The 17652-nt window shown below is 45.0% G+C and overlaps 1 protein-coding gene across 5 annotated transcripts in view; it reads left to right on the top strand.

Annotated features, from left to right (window-relative positions):
• Positions 1-17652, top strand: part of SEMA6A (semaphorin 6A) — a 120583-nt gene that overhangs the window by 67217 nt on the left and 35714 nt on the right. For all 5 annotated transcript variants that reach the window (XM_010971519.3, XM_010971517.3, XM_010971518.3 and 2 more), the window contains exons 4-11: positions 698-758; positions 1743-1805; positions 2529-2630; positions 7944-8034; positions 10945-11064; positions 11763-11851; positions 12713-12930; positions 16398-16529. In XM_010971519.3, coding sequence (XP_010969821.1) covers positions 698-758; positions 1743-1805; positions 2529-2630; positions 7944-8034; positions 10945-11064; positions 11763-11851; positions 12713-12930; positions 16398-16529 — 876 coding nt within the window. The remainder of the gene's footprint in view (positions 1-697; positions 759-1742; positions 1806-2528; positions 2631-7943; positions 8035-10944; positions 11065-11762; positions 11852-12712; positions 12931-16397; positions 16530-17652) is intronic.

Raw genomic sequence — 17652 nt, 5'->3', positions numbered from 1 at the left:
ATATAGCCCCACACCTGAGCTGCTGATTCTGTTTCTCCCCTTCCAAGGGGGAGATTGGCAGCCAGTTATAAAGACAACTAAATTCTCAGCAAAACAGGAAGGTGAACAGAAGCAAGAAATGTAAACCTCAGCTTAAGTACATTTTAGACCTTAATTGACCATCATTGTGTGAAAAAAAAAAGAGTGGCTTCTGGAAACAATTTTACTTTTATCATCTTCCATCTTGTCAATCAAATCATCAAAGCTAAGGCTGCAAGTATGTTTTCTAAAAAGAGATGGAGATGAGCTTTTTGTTAGCTCTCTTGATGAACAACTGTGGTCTGTGAATACCAAGTGCTTGGTCCATGGATTTGAAGGTACTGAAAGGGCTTGTGAACCATCCATGTTCCAGCTGGGGGGCCCATTTAACTACATACGTACAAGTTAAGAGTTCCGTTCAGTATGAGGGAGACTAGGAAAAAGTTTGCATAAAAGATGTCCCTTGTTGCAGGATGCCACGACTTGTCAGAAAGTGCTGAGTGTGACCCCAAGGCGTCTCTTGCAGGCTAAACGCTTCCCTTTTTCTTGCATGTGGATGTCTTGTTTTTTAATAACATGGGTGTGGATTTATCTGCTTTGAATGAGACACGTACTCAGGAGAAAATGGACTGTCTTGACTCTCGTGCTTGACATTGTATTCATTTTTCTTTGTTTATAGGGACCATATTTATACTGTTGATATAGACACCTCACACACAGAAGAAATTTACTGTAGCAAAGTAAGTAGTTTTAAAACCATCTTTCTGAAATAAACTTAGGATAGTTCTTGAAGAGACTATGTGTTTTAAATGCACTGATTGAGATGACATGGCCAATAATAATTTGGGACATTTTGTGAGATCCTAATTTGGGGGCACGTTGGGGCTTAACACATATTCAGAAACAGTTACATACTTCCTATTGAATTCATCAATTATGTGTGCACATACACTTTAGGGTTTTAGATAATTCCTAAATTCCTTTAGTAAAATATTGGATGCTTGTCCAGGAAAATATCAGTTTTCGTCTGTAAAATTTTGTCCCACAATTGTTTCACTGTTATGCTTCCATGTCTTGCAGTATTAAGTTTGAGTTGACTGTTATGGTTCAGGAATTTGATCATTATCCATTTCAGATAGACATAAAATATAACCTAAGCTTCCCCTATAACTCCACATGGAGGTATTTTAGTTAATAAAATCTGCCACAGAAGTAGATGATCCCTTCAGTCCACGAATTTATGAGAAGGAGTGTAACCTGAATTAAATCTTTGTCCACCTAAAGTGAATGTCCCCTTTATGTTTAAGAAAATGACTTCCATATTTTAAGGAAAAAGCCTGCTTTATGAAAACTGATTTATCAACTGAAAGGAAAGGGCAAGGACACGTGTTTTATCAAAATGAGCATAATTTAGCAAGTTAATTTGGGTATTTTCTGTGAAATTTCCACACTGTTGTTTATTCTTCTTTCCTTTCTCCTTCATCTTTATCTCAAAGAGAAGGAGATCATTTTGTAGTTTAATGAATAGACATGAGCTCAAAATTAAATGAGCATTTCCAACTCTAATCTTTTGTTGTTCTGGTGAATTAATCATGGTGAAAGGGTGTGGAAAGCTTTCAATAAATATACGTTCAGCATCTAGTCTCCCCAAGGGAGCTCTTACTTCTAAAAATCAAATGCAGCAACCTCTGGGCTCTAATTGATTTCTTTCTTGATCCCTGCAGAAACTGACATGGAAATCTAGACAGGCTGATGTAGACACATGCAGAATGAAGGGAAAACATAAGGTAGGTAATTTTCATTTCTCCTGAAGCTGCCACTCTGGGTTAAGTTTTTGACCGTTATCTCCAGCCGTAGACCATGCTGTGGAGCGGATCACGCTAGTCCCTTTTCCCCCAGTAATTGCTTCTTCCATCAACATATTGAAGGCTTTAATTTGCAAAAATACTTTGCTTTTAATGTGATGAAACATTACGACAGCTGCGAGGGCTGCATCATGAACTATTTAGGGGCCTTAGGGATTATGGACACAAAGCTGGCTACCCCAACCTCTCTGAGTGCCCTCGTCAGGAGCCCACCTCGCAGCCCAGAGCCCTCAGGGAGTCTGCAGAAGAGCTCAAGAAGGCTGCCACGGACACATGGGGGTCTGTGCCTTTGGTCAGAGAACAACATAAAAACACTTCAGCCAGGAACCTTGCATATCAAAGGATCCCGGAGCATCTGGCGTTAAAATTAGTATGATGGGAGTTTGGAACTTCCAGGCCTGCTTTCCTTTTGTAACATAAACACACACTTCCCCTCTATGCCATGCTCTTATTTACTGTTGAAAAAGCAATGGTTGTTGTCCACATCATGGGCTGAACATCGGGAGGAGCTCGAACTCTGCACGGGGGGAGGCTCCTCAGCCACCTTCATTTTAACCGTGCTGTCAGCGGATCATGTTCCACAGTGAAGAATGGGTCTCTGTATTGAATGCACCAGAGTCACCAAGAGTCTGAATTCTTTTTCAGGATGAGTGTCACAACTTTATTAAGGTTCTTCTCAAGAAAAATGATGATACCTTGTTTATCTGTGGAACTAACGCCTTCAACCCCTCCTGCAGAAACTATAAGGTAAATGCTGTTTTGTCCGTCGGAGCCACACAGCCCAGAGGTATTTCATCATTTACCGGGGTTGTGCCTGCAGCCGCCTAAGAGGGTTCATTCAGCACCACCTGGGTTCCTCGCGAATGTTCGACTTAATGTTTTGCTCCACATGAGCGATCCTGAGCAGGCTGCCAAGCTTCCTGTTTGTTCAGGATTGACGGACGCGTCTTTAAAGAGCCTGCCCAGCAAAGTTCGCTTCTCTAAGGCCCTGTTCTCTATTGTCCAGGAGGCCAGTGCGCGTACCACACAGACCAGGCAGATTTCCTCTGGCTCCCTTTCTCTTTCTCCGTCCCCCCACCACCTCCTCTCTGAGCACAAAAACACTCTGATCTTGTGAATGAGTCCTATTTTAAAAGGTAACTCGAAAGCATGCCGTTGGAAACCGTAGACCTTCCTCTAGGTAAACTGTTTCAAGAACACAGGAATTTACATCCATTTAGCACTCAGCTTACTTGACAATGGCCCTACCTACCCTGGCCTTCAGACAAGGGAAAACAGTTAACTGTCAAAGCATTAATAAATCTAGTTAGTTCTGGCACAGCTGATGGAGGCACTGTGGAAGGAGCAGAGGCGGCCATGATCTAAGGTCCTGGCTCCAAAGCTTTAGCTCTCCTTGTCCCTTCTCTCTGCGACAGCCCTTCGCTCTGCAAACACGTATCCAGTTTCTCCCATGACCAGGCACTGACGTTGTAAGGACAGGTAGGAGGCCTCCAACCCCTGGGAAGCCAGGCGGCGGGGAGAGAACCACAGCTATGTGGGTTGGCTGCCACGTGACATGACGCAGAGCACGACGGGAGCGAAACAGAAAAGTGCTGACGTTGGCCTGAGACGAGGAGTCAGGGAAGGGTTCCAGAAGGGGGGAGATGACCCCACTCTGCACGCGTTCCCTCCCGCTGCTGTTCTTCTGGGCTGCGAACACCCCGGCTCAGAAGAAACCCAAGCTCTGTGAGCACAGGGACCATGTAGGGGACTGCCCACACCTGACAGAGTGCCTCCACACACATGCTCAATTAGTTTTTGTGGGGTACGAGGTGAATGAGATAAAGCTCACCCCTGGTCTCAAAGAAGAGGGGGACATTACCAAATGGAGGGAGAAGGGCATCCCAGGTAGGGAAACAGCACGGACAAAGGCACGGAGTGAGAGATGGTCTGCTGAACTGTGACAAGTGACAAGTGACAAGAACAAAGAGACTATAGAGGCAGGTGGCCCCAGGGATGCGGGCAGAGAAGAGATTTGGGAAATACCTGAGTGAGCAAAACCAAGAGGACTTAATAATTCATGAACCACACAAGATAAGGAGGGCAAGGAGTTACAAACGACTGACTGCCAGGCTCTCTCCTGGTGGGTGGGGCGGCCAGCAGTTCAGACGGGGAATAAAGGAAGAGCAGTGGGGCTGAGAGGGTTGTGAGAGGGTAGGGGTCCAGGTTTGCACATTATGAGTGTGCCAAGCACTGTGGATGGCAAAGCGTGCAGGATGTGAACAGAGATCCCCAACAAGGAAATGGATGGTAAGCGTTGGTTTAGAGAGAGAGACATGGAATGATGTCTAGATCTGGGTTTCACCAGCCTAAAGTGAAATTAGGGATGTGAAGAATGAGAAGCGAAATGAGGGGCTGACATCAGGACCAGACGGCTGGACAGCCTCGGTCTGATGGTTGTAAAAGACTGTCTTAGCGCAGACGTTGGAGGGAGGGACTGTTTTCCCGCATGCTCGTCTTCCATCTTGTTTGGAGACGGGCACCAGGAGGGCCAGGATCAGGGGAGGCAAGGGAGGCACTCCCCTCAGGTGCAAAATGCAAGGGGCACCAAAAAAATAATTTAGCAATCAAGAGAAATGATCTTTTCAGTGATATTTTGTAAAATCTGAGTTAATGCAAAAAATACCATCATCAGATACCAAAATTTTAAATAATGACAAGATCCAATTCAGGTTGTAACAGAGGTGGCCATGCCTGTCAAACTTTGAGCCAGTGATGGCCCAATGGAATTCTGACTTTCATCCCACCATTTAATATTCCATCCCTGTTTGTCATTGTTTAGGACTCATTAAGATGAATGCTTCTAACAAATCCTGACAAATTCCCTAGCTGGAAAGCTATCTTTTATGACAAATTACAGGTTTGCTTGGCACTGTGATACACAGGCTGCCCATGGTCCAGCTCATTCTTCCTACACGTGTTCTGTTCCCCAGGATGCTTCACCTCTGCGTTATGCCTTCACCTCTCCCTTGTTCTGGCCACACCTGCTGACACGTGTTCCAGGAGCCTGGGCCTCTGAAAAACACAGACAGGATGTTCTCCCCACACAGTCCTGTCTACATGCCTAGCATGGCGAACAGTAGTGAGAACTCTTGGCGTTGCTCAGAAAAGCGTTTTTAGACTCAGGGCACAGGGGGACTTTGCCGAGGACACAGACATAATGTATTTGGCTGCAGGGAGAATGGAGAGCCCCTCTCTTTTAAGTGCTTTTTATCAACAGATCAGGACCAAAGGGTCAAAGCAGAAACAATGACCAGTCTTCCACTGGAAAACCCAAGTCTCAGAGCACAGATGCATCAGGTTGATTGAACTCACTGGAAGCAGAAGGTGACATATTTCTGGTCTCTGCCTCTGCGCTGTGCCCTGATTTACACAATTTTTATAACAGGAGTAAGCTAAATGTATTAGAAAGATTAGAGGCCCAAATAAGATTATCTGGGGAAGAACTCTGAAGGCTGCCCGCTATAAATCTAAAACTACCTCCATACCTTTCCCTTCCTGTTCTCTAAACCTCTTTAACTTCCGCAAAAGTCAGGTTCTTCGTATAATTATCTGCACTCTACAGTGATTCAGTTTCCCAGGGGCTGCTGGTAAGCCTGCGATTTGATGACTACTACAAGGATTAGCCCTTACTTTATGGCAAGAGGATTTCACCATGGCATTGTTTGGTCTCTGGACCTTTCCAAGTTCACAAACCATTACATTAATTCTTCAGTGCTTCCTGCCCGTGTATGTTATAGCTATAGTTACGGCCACTCTTTTAGGAGCAGGCACATTTAAATAAATATATATATATATATATCCCTTGTATATATTACAGTTTCCCCATGGCCAGGATTACAGCATGCACTGCTGGGGATAAAGGCATTTCCACCACACCATCGAGTACTAAGCACCACTTTGAACACTTGCCACACATGGCAAAGTCTGTCACAGTTCCACAGGAAGCTCCTGTAAGGATAAAATATTAGGAAAAGACTTTCATAAAAATGTGCTGGGGGAAGAGTGCATTTGCTTTAAAGGATATCTGACCTGAACATCTTTCCCCTAAAAATATCTTTGTAACACAACTGCTTTATGTTGATTCTCAGCTACAGTTTAAACAAACAGGATGGCTTCGATAGGGGATATCTCAAAGTAGTTACACGTAGAAGGGACCTGTCATATCACTGAAAGGATTTCTGTGGGTTTAGAGCAACAGGAACACGTGGTTGGACGACACCAGCGGCTGCTCAGTAAGAACCTTGCTCTTTCCTCCAGGGCAGTAGCTCCAAGTCCTCTGATCTAAGGCCCCGGGGATTTAGTGCTAAATGCAGATCCTCCCTCAGCACCAGTGCTGTCTTAGGTTTATCTTCTTTCAGTTTTCATATATATAGTCAAATCATGCAACTGCCAGATGATAAATACCGTAACACCATAAAGAAGAGTGAACCACAGTAGGGGGCAGAACGTTATTAATGTGGAGGAGAGCACTGTATGCACTCTGTGGTGCTGGGGTCTAAATGCTAGGAAGATGCCATGGTGTGAGGAAGACCATGCAGTACCATCCCCTGAATCACTGGTCCAGGTAGGCCAACCACGGACCAGTGTTAGTGGCTGATCCACAGAGGGTCATTTCCTGCTCACATCACAGTCAAGTGTGGCTCAGCGAGAGAGGCTCTGTTCTAGAGGAGGTTATTCAGGCCAGGCTCCATCCTGCTCATACATCTGCCATGTCCTAGGATCTTGGAATTCTCCACTGGGTCTTCTGTACCCAGGGAAAGAATGTGGAAAGACTAAGAGTGGAGGACCCTGGAAGGTTTTCAGGGGCAAGACCTAGAAGTAGTGCAGAGCCCCACACTCACACTCCATTGGCCAGAGCTCAGTCACGTGAGCACACCCGACTGCACGGGAGGAAGGGAAATGTGGTTTAGTGTGCTACGGTGGAAAGGGAAATGGAATTTGGTGAACAGCTAGTGAGGCTTTGCCATACCTGTAAACGCCTGCAGAACCGGGCAGGTAACTTGCAGGAGTGAAGCAAGCAGGATGTCGACACATTCTGTGGGTGAAGGGGCCGTGGTGCCGGACACCTCATGCATGTTTGAAGAAAAGGGCAGGGGTGGCTGTTACTCAGCTGTAGCTTGCTGCCCCTTGCGTAAGAAGGGCCTGAACTGACCTTTCCACTTGTTCCAAAGAAGCAAGAAATCCAGGTTTTTCATATACAATCTCCCTGTTTTAAAATAGGGCTAGTTTTTTGTTTGTTTGTTTGTTTTTTCAATATACTAAGATGACCAAATGACACTCACAGGCAGGCCAGTAATACCTTGAGTGCACACGAACATGGCCCGGGTTGGGCACTAGGAGATGGAAGTCAAAGAGCAGCCCCACTCCTTCCTGCCTGTGGCCTGTGGGAGCCTCTCAGCTTCTGGGCCTCTCTTCCTCGTCTCCACAGCCTGAGGCCGGGTCGCCATTTCTGAAGCAGGTGCAAAGGCCAGCTGAGCTCTGCTTGCAGCCACGTTTTTGCACCTTTGCTGATGCCATGCTGTTCTACCAGAGAACCCGAGAAGAATTCCAGTGTCTTCTCCTGGGATTTAACCCACAGAGGCAGGACTCCTCAGGCAAAGCAAAACCCAAACTGAGGTCATTGTTTGTAGAGTTCATGATTCAGCAGATAATTTAGGGGGAGAGGAGAGAGGGGAATTAAGTTCTCCTGGTGACTGCCTCAGAAATTTTTTTTCCAAGGAGAAGTTGCTTACTTCTTGAGCATCTCAAGAGGATACGGGAATCTCTTCATTGTAATGGTTCAGAGTCAAGTAGACAAGACTGAATTTCAGTCTCCTAACTGTAAAATCTCGGTCAAGTGACTTACCTCTCTAAACCTCAGCTTCCTCACCTGGAACCAAAAGACTTACCTCAGAGGGTATTAGAGGATTATCGGTACCATGCACATGAAGTCCCTAGCATGTTAAGTGCCTTGTAAACATCAGTTGCTGCTAATACCGTTGCTTGTTGTTCCTAATTGAGTCCTGTTATTTCATTTAGATGGATACTTTGGAACCTTTCGGGGATGAATTCAGTGGAATGGCCAGATGCCCTTATGATGCCAAACATGCCAACATTGCACTGTTTGCAGGTAAATGCCCTGATTTCTCCTCATTGCATCTGCTTTCGCGTGCTCAGCCTGTGGCTGCAGATCTACTCTGGAGAATTCGCAGCGTCACAGTTGTACTTTGATTCTCTGGTGAATACTGTAATTAAGGCTGCCTTTTCCATTTGAAATTCATACGGAAATTGTATTTTTGCTTTTTAAGAGAAGTCTCTGCCACGCTTACCCATGCTTCTGTGCCTTCAGAAAGAATAACCGCTTTGCACTGACCATGTGACATATTGGTTAGGGCATGTTTGGGCTTAATAGAAAATCCCACCTCGAACCACTGATGTGGATTGATTATTTAAGGCAGGGTAGGCTTTGGGGTTGGGTTGATTCAAGGACTCAATAATCTTATCCAGGACGCAGGTCCTTGTCACTTCCCTGCCCCACTTCCTTTCTCACAGGCATAGGATGGCTGCCAGGCCCCAACTAGGGCTACGGGTTTTCTTGTCCACATACAGAGGGGAGAAGGAAAGAGATAAAAGGAGGCTTCAGGGAGACCTACTCACAAGTCACCAGCCACATCTTCCCAAATGTCGTTGGCCGATCAGGTTACATGCCCATCTCTGGTGTTTGAAAAATTGTAACGGCCAAGGCGATGACGCTTGTGAGCCGAGGCTGACCCATATTCCCCAGCCTCACCCATTCCTTCCATTGCAAAGGATACAGAACAACAGCAAATGAGCTATCACTTTCAGATTGGGATTTCTGTGTATGTGTGTGTGTGTTAATTAATTTATGTAGGAATTCATTGCCAGCTGTGTTCGTGGAGGTGTGTGTGGGGGGGAGTGTTGGTATAAGAGTGATCGCTACAGCATGTAATGAAGCGTTAGCTGGCATTTCCACCACGAAGGTAAGAAGTGGCACACCCTAGCTAGATGAGGGGCTCTAGGGCTTCAATTATGAAACACGGTTATAGCCCCCTGAACCCATCCTCAATGTCATCCATTTGTGGGCCTGAATCTGCGGCCACAGGCGGAAGAAGTGGCCTGTGGCAAGTTAGGAAGGAAGGTTCCTTGAGTTCTCCCCAGAGCTGAGCACAGTACTGCTGGGAAGCTGCCCCGTGAGAAACAGTCTTGTCAACCTACTTGTGCGCGTGGGCCGGGCAGAGCCAGTGGGGGGTGCCTGAGGGTATTTCTAAGCGCATAGCTTCTTCTGTAGCACTTTCTGACACTCGGGACCTGCATTAGTCGGTACCATGGAGGAAGCGGGCTGCAGGGGAGAACGTCCGTTTCACTGCCAACTAAAAAGAGGCAGCCTGAGGTACAAAGAGGAGAATGGACAGAGCATTTACTAAGGCCACCAGCCTTCCAGGAGCAGGTCACCCACACTAAGACTGCCACTCCTCCAGCAGGCATATCTGAATAAGCGTTTACTGAAATGTTTGAAATCTCATAAAAGCTCAGCCCTTATAAACAGAAGACACTTCTTGCACCTGAATGGTTGTCAGATTACCAAGAATGGCGAAACAGTACCCTGATTTACAAGTGAAAGTTCTGCTGAGATACCCAGTGTAGAATGTAAAACACAAAGAGCGCTGGGAAGTGGTCAAGAGCAATAACCACGCACACTCTCACACAGACACACACACTGCCCTCCCCTGGCCCCCCGTCTCTCAAGTGCATCTGTATGACCTGGGACTATGCTTCTATAAGAAAAGTAGTGATTTTTGTATCAACAGAAAGGTTTGCTGTCTGCAGTTCAAATCTACCCCAGTCAACACCTACTGATATATGACTGCTAATAATGTAGACATCAGGACAGCTCTATCTTGAGCTTGAGCAAATTTCAGTTAAGACCAAAAGCAGACATCAAGAACTTGGCTCAGGTATGCTTGGATAAGCTTTAAAAAAAATTGTTTATCGCACAAGTAGAGGAGCTTAAAGAGGACTGTATTATATATAGGCCACTTGTGAAGACGCTTTTGAAGCCACAATTAATGAAGACATGCAAACCATTAAAAATGAAAGAGGAATTCATTTTTATATTGAATATAATTACTGTTTCCACTTCATCGACATAGATTTTGCTATTCCAGCACAGCCCATTTGATTAGTTGTGTGAAGAATGCTTGCTAATCCAGAGAAGAAACCAAACATTCTAAGAAATAACCTTCAGTCTCCTTCACTCTCTTCTGCCCTGGACATATCCTCAGGCGTACATCCCTAAAAGCATGAATTCTTAAGGAGAGACCAGTTTGAACCCAGCATCATCCCTTCCCCACTCATCTCTTTATTTTGGCCTCTTGTGTATCAGAATGTTCTCAGTTTGGGACTTGGGAAATACCGAAGCAAATATCTCTTAAACATAAGGCTGGACTGAAAGGGCTTCGTGGCTCTCCAGACCGAGGTAGAACACAGCAGAAACTATCAGGACAGAAGAAGCAATTTTAATCAGCTCTTTTTTGCTTATGAATCCCCTTTCTTCAACTTCCCTCGCCCGCTCAGGCTGAGCACCCTTACTTCTGCCTGTACTTAAATTTTCTGGTGATACAATCAGGCTCTATCTTCCCCTGGGCTCCCACCTAATCCAGTTTACCAAGGGGTGGTGGCAGTTGCAGTGTCCAAGGGGCCATGGCCTTGAGATTTCAGTCAAGGTCCATCTAATCAAGCGAAGCAAACAACATTTTTTCATTTGCCCTGTTCCCAGAGCTGCTGCTGCTTAGAAATTGCCATGCAATTTAAACATGAAAAATGTTTCATCTCTCATGATCCCAATTTAAAAATGGGTGGGAATGTGGGCCAAGTATTTTCCAAGCGACTCTCAGATTTTCCCCAGCTGTCCTATCTCACTGGCCTGGTGTAGGAGAGCTCCGTGGGGGGTGTCTCTCCGATTCCCCCACACCCACTGTCTTGCTCCAACCCCGTTCACCTCTTTCCTTTTTCTTCTAAGATGGAAAACTGTACTCGGCCACAGTGACTGACTTCCTTGCCATTGATGCAGTCATTTACCGGAGTCTTGGAGACAGCCCCACCCTACGGACCGTCAAGCATGATTCAAAATGGCTGAAAGGTGAACAGACAATTACAAGAAGAAAGGAAGGGAGGTGGGGGAGAGATGTAACTTGCAGGGACATTTAGAGTCTGGACAGAGCAGACTGTAGTTTCATTTTAGTAATGGCTTCTGACAGACGGGAAGGGGGAAGTGCAATCTTTTGCTCCAACTGATTTATTTACCTCCCCTTTTCACTTCCCATGAGTTTCTGGAGTATTATCAAAACTACCAATGCCACAACAATAGAATACATTACATTCATCTTTCCTGCTTCAGGCTCTCATTTCAGAGCCCCACATGAAAACAACGAAACATTTCATTCATGGAAGGGAACAGGGGATTGGAGGTGGTGGGGATCAGGAAAAAAGCTATTCACAACCCTGTATGAGTCAAGGATGACAAGGAGAGATGTGCACACAATCCTTTCTGTGATGTGAGCATTCCATTGTGGAAAATAAAATTACAGAGATATGCAAAGCTCGTTTACTCTTCATTGCTGATTGCAACTGCTTCTGAAAGATAAAATTTGTAAGCTTAAATGCTTTCTGAAACCACCAGCACGTTCATGTGTGAAGTCACTGGAGACGGTTAGTGTTAACCAAATGACTAATGGCCCTACACTTTTATTTAATAATATATCTTTGGTTGCAACTGATTGAAGTTCTTTTAACTCTGTGTGACATGTACCCAGTTAAAGTGCGCCCATTTGTCCACAGAACCGTACTTTGTCCAAGCGGTGGATTATGGAGACTACATCTACTTCTTCTTTAGGGAAATAGCGGTGGAATACAACACCATGGGAAAGGTAAGAGGGGAGGATGTCTCAATTTGGGGCCAGTGTTGTTGTGAATGACCTTGAAATAAGGACCATAAATCTAACAACAACTTCACCATTTTGAGCAGATCCAGCCAGAGATTGGTGGAAGTGAAACACTATTTCCTGGAAGCCCCGTATGCTTTTTCTGAAGGGTAACAGATTACAGGGAACTTCTTAAATATTTATACTGAAAACTTAATAGATAGATGTTTCGCTGATTTCATACTGAGTTTCAGGTAACTTCAGATGTGGTTTCCAGGTCTACTCATCAGGTTGTTTTCCCTTTTAAAAATCGAGTTGCTGCACAGAGACAGAGTAAATACTCAGTGTCTTTAGGCAAACCGAGGGTCTTGACTGTATTTATTGCAAAGAGCAACAGAACACGTAGGGGATGTCTATTCCAGCTACTGTTACCCAAGAGTGGAGCAGGAGCACTAGGTCGGAGGGCACAAATTCAGCACCAGGGCGGCTTGCACAGTTAGAGGCATTCAGAGCATGAGATTCAGGGCCCAGAGGCAGCTAGTGAGGACGGCAAAGACGGTGCATACAAAGTATGCTTTTGTTTGAGGAAATAAAAAGCTAAGCAGTCTGTATGGAAATGAGTTTATGTGGCTGGGAGCTGATCCCCTGAAGGATTTATGGCTCTGTATTAAATGCCACAACCTTATCTTCCAAAACATGTTGTTCCAATGCTAAGGTTTTCCTTTTATTTTTGCTACTGATTTTAGAAACATGGGATTAAATTAAGCACCTTGTTGTTCTGTTTCTATTTTCTAAGAAAGGCAAATTCTACCAAGATCTCGTTGAAAAGTGAGTGAGTTTAATTTTCCCTGTGTTTTTCCTCTGCAGGTAGTTTTCCCAAGAGTGGCCCAGGTTTGTAAGAATGACATGGGAGGGTCTCAGAGAGTTCTGGAGAAACAGTGGACATCCTTCCTTAAGGCTCGCCTGAACTGCTCCGTTCCCGGAGACTCTCACTTTTATTTCAACATACTGCAGGCAGTCACAGACGTGATTCGGATTAATGGCCGTGACGTCGTCCTGGCAACCTTTTCCACACCTTACAACAGGTAACCGTGCCCTGGCTGTGTGGACCTAATCCATCCTTTCCGGCTTCCTTTTCTCGAGGTGTTCTTATCTAATCCACAAGATTTGCCATGGACAAAAACATTGCCATTCTACTATTTGTAGCTGAGAACTTAACACTCAGTTATCATCAACAAATTAACGTCATTTATAGCACTACTGGCTTAGGATTTCAGGGAAGGTAATTAGATAAGTTATAACAGCATCTTCTTTGTATGCCTCACGTATAAACGCTGATAATGTGTTCTTTCTCAATCCCTCTGGTAATCCTGGAAAGTGAATACTGCTGCCTTCTTTTTACACTTGAGGAAACCGAGTTCAATTATGCTACCTGGTCCAGGTAGTCAATAGGTGGAAGCAGCAGCTCTGGAACTCAACAGTGTTTCTCCTTTCTGTTCTATGTCATCTAACATTTTATTTGACTTAAAACATTTCTATGAGTAAATGGATCAGTAAATTCTGAAGTAAAAATTTTGGAAACTTATTGAAATGCTACAGACAGAAGTTCAGGAATTAGATGAGTCCATTTGGCATCCCACCTAAGGAGCACTGGCTACTATGTTGTCAGAGGAACCGAGTCCCAGCCACAGCACCACTGTCTGACTCTGCGAGGTTCTAGCAACAATTTATAAGTCATCAAACACTGTACTGAGAAATACTGAGGGTCAGCCTGTTCATTCCCATTTTTTATCTATTTAAGCTAAGACACCAAGCCGCTAGACAGCACACTTATCACTGTTCCTGGAACAGTGGGAATGTGTGGAGAACAGAACCACATGCTCCCCGGTACTCGGCTCTCCCAGACCTCAGAGTGCCAGCACCGCTGTGCGGGATGCTCCTGAAACAGAAATACACATGCTGTATTCTCGCTTCTGTGGAGAACTCTGCACGTTCTCTGTTAGCTTCAGGAATGCACTGTTTTGTTTCGGATTGTCCTTTTCACAAAGCCTTGGAAGAACATGATGAGTGACTAGATGGCAGGCACGTGCATGATGAGGCCGAAGACAGCAGCTAGAAGGAAAGGCTTCAGAACCGGGAGAGCCCAGAGCAGAGCAAGCGGAGAGGGGAAACACTGTTCCTCGGCCACCTGGGGGGCAAGAGTCAAGAGTGCCCTTCCAAAGATATAAGAAAGTATGAACCCCTACTGCAGCAAGAAGTATCCAGTTAGATTTTAGTCAGCTGTCACCCTCTGAAGGAACTTTTAAACTTGAGAATAGAAAAGATATAAAAAGTCTGCCTGGACTGTTCATACTTCGGAAGCCACGTATCCAGGAGTGCTGAAAAAGACACTGTTTTGGAACACGGGGATGCAGGTGCTAGTGGAATTTCAGAGCACATTTCTAGTTTTTTTGTTTGTTTTTTGAGAGGGTGAGTTACTTTGTGATCATAACAGAGTAGTAGATTCCTGCGTATTATGTATACTCCATTTAAAGAATTTCCCGAAAGGCCCCTCAGAAACGTTCAGTAAGTGCATGCTAACGCAGTCCCAGAAACCGTATGTAGTAAAATCAGAAACTGGCAAAAATACACATACCCAGTTTCATCTATAAATTATAGTCCCTCCTGGTTTTACTCCTCTGGTTCCATCCCTCTCCATCCCGTCCACCACACAGGCACACGTGGTCACGTCCAGTTGTTTCAAATCCCGAGGTCCTCCTCTGTGCCCTGGGGGCGTGCAGGCCGCTCGCGGTCAGGCCCACACTCCTCCTCCAGCTCAGCCGGCTCACTGGACTGGCTCCTGCCCTGCTCTGCCGAGTCTGCCCGTCCAACCCCGCCGAACCCCTGGGGAGGCTCCAAGCCTCAGCTGCAGCCACCTCCCACGGAGCCTTGTGCGTACTTCTTTTCCACAAGGCTCTTACCAGACTGACTTACAACAGGGGTCGTTGTTAGCATTACCATTACTGTTGTTTTTGTTGTTATTTGCCTCCAGTTCAGAACTGTGAGTCAGCTGAGAGCAGGACTCTGTTACTCACCGAGCACTCGCTGCCTGAGATGAGGGATTCCATAAATACATGTGGAATGAACAGAAGATGGGAAGAAAAGGAGGGAGTAAAGTAGGGAAGGAAAAATGATTTTACAAATGATTCCAACTTTAGGAAGATTTTAACACCCTAGGGTTTCTTCAGTTATCATGAAGTGCCTCATAAAATACTTCAATATTTATCCTATTTCCCTTAATATTTAAAGGAAATATGTACAGCTCTTACTTTTAAGAAAATGAGATGTGAAGAGAGTCTTACAAGATTAAATAAGACTGGGGGTTCTGAAATTTCAAACCAAATGCGGATCACTGTTTTATTATGCACTTAACTCTGTGAATAATACACGCACACATACACACACACACATTAAATGCAATTCATCCTGCCACCCTGTTTTAAATAAGCTTTCTAATCTTCTCCCTATTTCTCGCTTTATTAGTAATACTTCAATAATTGTGTTATAAAATTAAAGGTGGCATAAAGTTCTCCTAATCATACATGAAGTAATTTCCATATCCTTTCAACATTTGCAAAATCAGGACTAAATCGTTCTCTCTGCCCCGGATGGTGTCCCCACGCTGCAGAGCGCCTGTGCCTTGTCCCGGGTGCTTCCGCTGTGCAGTCGCCCAGTACCTCAAAGCCTGACTGAACCTGGTGGCCGGCCAGTGTCTGAAATTTATTTAATCAAAATCGAGGAATGTCCATAGTCAGAAACAAACATGGGTTCAAGCAGTGTACCTGGAGGAATGATAATTCATGTCATCTCATCACTGAGAGAAAAAAAAAAAAAACTGAAGTCCTTCTAGGAGGGCCAGGCAAGGATGTAATTATAGGTAGAGATTACTGTCGTTATTATTATTTAGCACTTAATGGAGCACTTTATTTGCAAAGTGTTGGTGCTTTAGAGATTTAAATTCTTTAGTCTTATGCAAATAAACAGGAAGTAAAAACTGGAATGTGCAGGGACTAACATAAAACATGGTTGGCCTCCTCACAAAGAGTTTCTCACTCCTGAAGCCCTGGGCCTGGGGAACCAAATTTAAAGAAGGAATGTGTGGACAGTAGGGGCACCTTTACTCTAGATTTTCAGCAATATTAGAGAAGCAGAATGATTTCCAGCGATTTTACCTTTGGGTGACTGACTGATAATTACTATCAGGAAATTCATGAAACTTCTAAATCACCAGCTCAACTGTTCCTCCTTCATAAACAAAAGCAGTTCCAGACACAAGAAGAGGTTTTTTTCCTACAAGTCTGCTGTAACCAGCCCTTTCTTTAAGGCCACTGTTGCAAATTTGATTCACAGAAACATTCTCTTAATGCACTGGGATCCCTTACACTTACAGGATTCAGGGTACAGACACTAATTTCACCTACCATTACTAGGAAAGTTTCTTCGGAGTATGTTTTCCAAACTGCATGCATAACTGTTGTATGAGTAACACTCTGTGTGAAATGTCATATTGCAGCATCCCGGGATCTGCGGTCTGTGCCTATGACATGCTTGATATTGCCAGCGTTTTCACTGGGAGGTTCAAAGAGCAGAAGTCTCCAGACTCCACGTGGACGCCGGTTCCTGATGAACGAGTGCCTAAGCCCAGGTGTGTGCAAACAGTTCTGTGAATTTTGAGAAATGGTGCCATTGGCTCCCTTGGTGATGAGCATCTTATGAACGGCACACCAGTGCTTCCACGCTGACCACACAGACACAAATGCCAACAACAAAGAAAGGCCTGTGAGGCAATTTGCCTACATTCCTTTAATCAAAACCCCCAATTACCTATAGTTGTATTCAAAACAGTGACTCTCTAGTCTTTTGCTTAACCTCTGTATCTGTGGATTACCAGTGTAATCCCTGGAGGGTCGGAACCATCTGGTCCGATGCCCCAGTGGTCCACAGGTGAGGAAACTGAGGCCAGAGGTATAAAGTGTACTGTGCAAGTTCACAGAGCTGGGTCAGTGATTCCCACCACTCCTCCCTGCTTTTCTTCAATTTTACAGAGGCCCATGTCTTTAAACCTTAATAAAATGTGAACTATAAATGGCATTCTCTGGATTGGACTCACTCAGAGCTGATCCCAGACTCCAGGCCAGGGGCAGGCAGAGACCAGCGGGTAGTGGGCCATTAAGTTGTCTCTGGTCTGGCAGGTTCTGGTCTGTTTGGAGCCCAAATGCACCATAGATTTTCCCCTCCCCACAATGTGCTCCAAAATTGCTTTTATGAGGAGCCTACTTACTGTTCAGAGACAATCCAGAGACCTTTCGGTAACCTCCATCAAATCCTCACGCTACACCAGGTAATTAATTCCTTCTTACTGGGACAGGATGAAACTCTCCCAACCCTGTGCCTGCCCTCTCTATGTGACATACACGGCACCCTCCATTATGGTTTCTGAAATCTAAGTGATACAGGAACATCCCTGTGTGTCCAGCTTCCTCCACTTAATCTGTGCGCCTCCGGAAGGAAACCCAGAGTCTTCTTACATTTTCTGGTTTCCAACTCTCTCCTTCAAACTGCAATCCCGCACACAAAATACCTAGCACAATTCACTTAATCGAACTAACTTAGATAATATGAAACGCTATACCCAGGGGAGAAACCCCTCTGGCTCATCCATCTTCGTCACCTGAATTATCTGGCACGTGCATTCTCTTACTTACAGAGAGCAGAGGAGGTGCAAACAGCACACCTTGGCAACTGCAGGCAGATACTCTAAGTCATTA

This window comes from Camelus bactrianus, chromosome 3 (assembly GCF_048773025.1).
Source record: "Camelus bactrianus isolate YW-2024 breed Bactrian camel chromosome 3, ASM4877302v1, whole genome shotgun sequence".
NCBI lineage: Eukaryota > Metazoa > Chordata > Mammalia > Artiodactyla > Camelidae > Camelus > Camelus bactrianus.
This window is presented reverse-complemented; position numbering and strand designations above follow the sequence as displayed.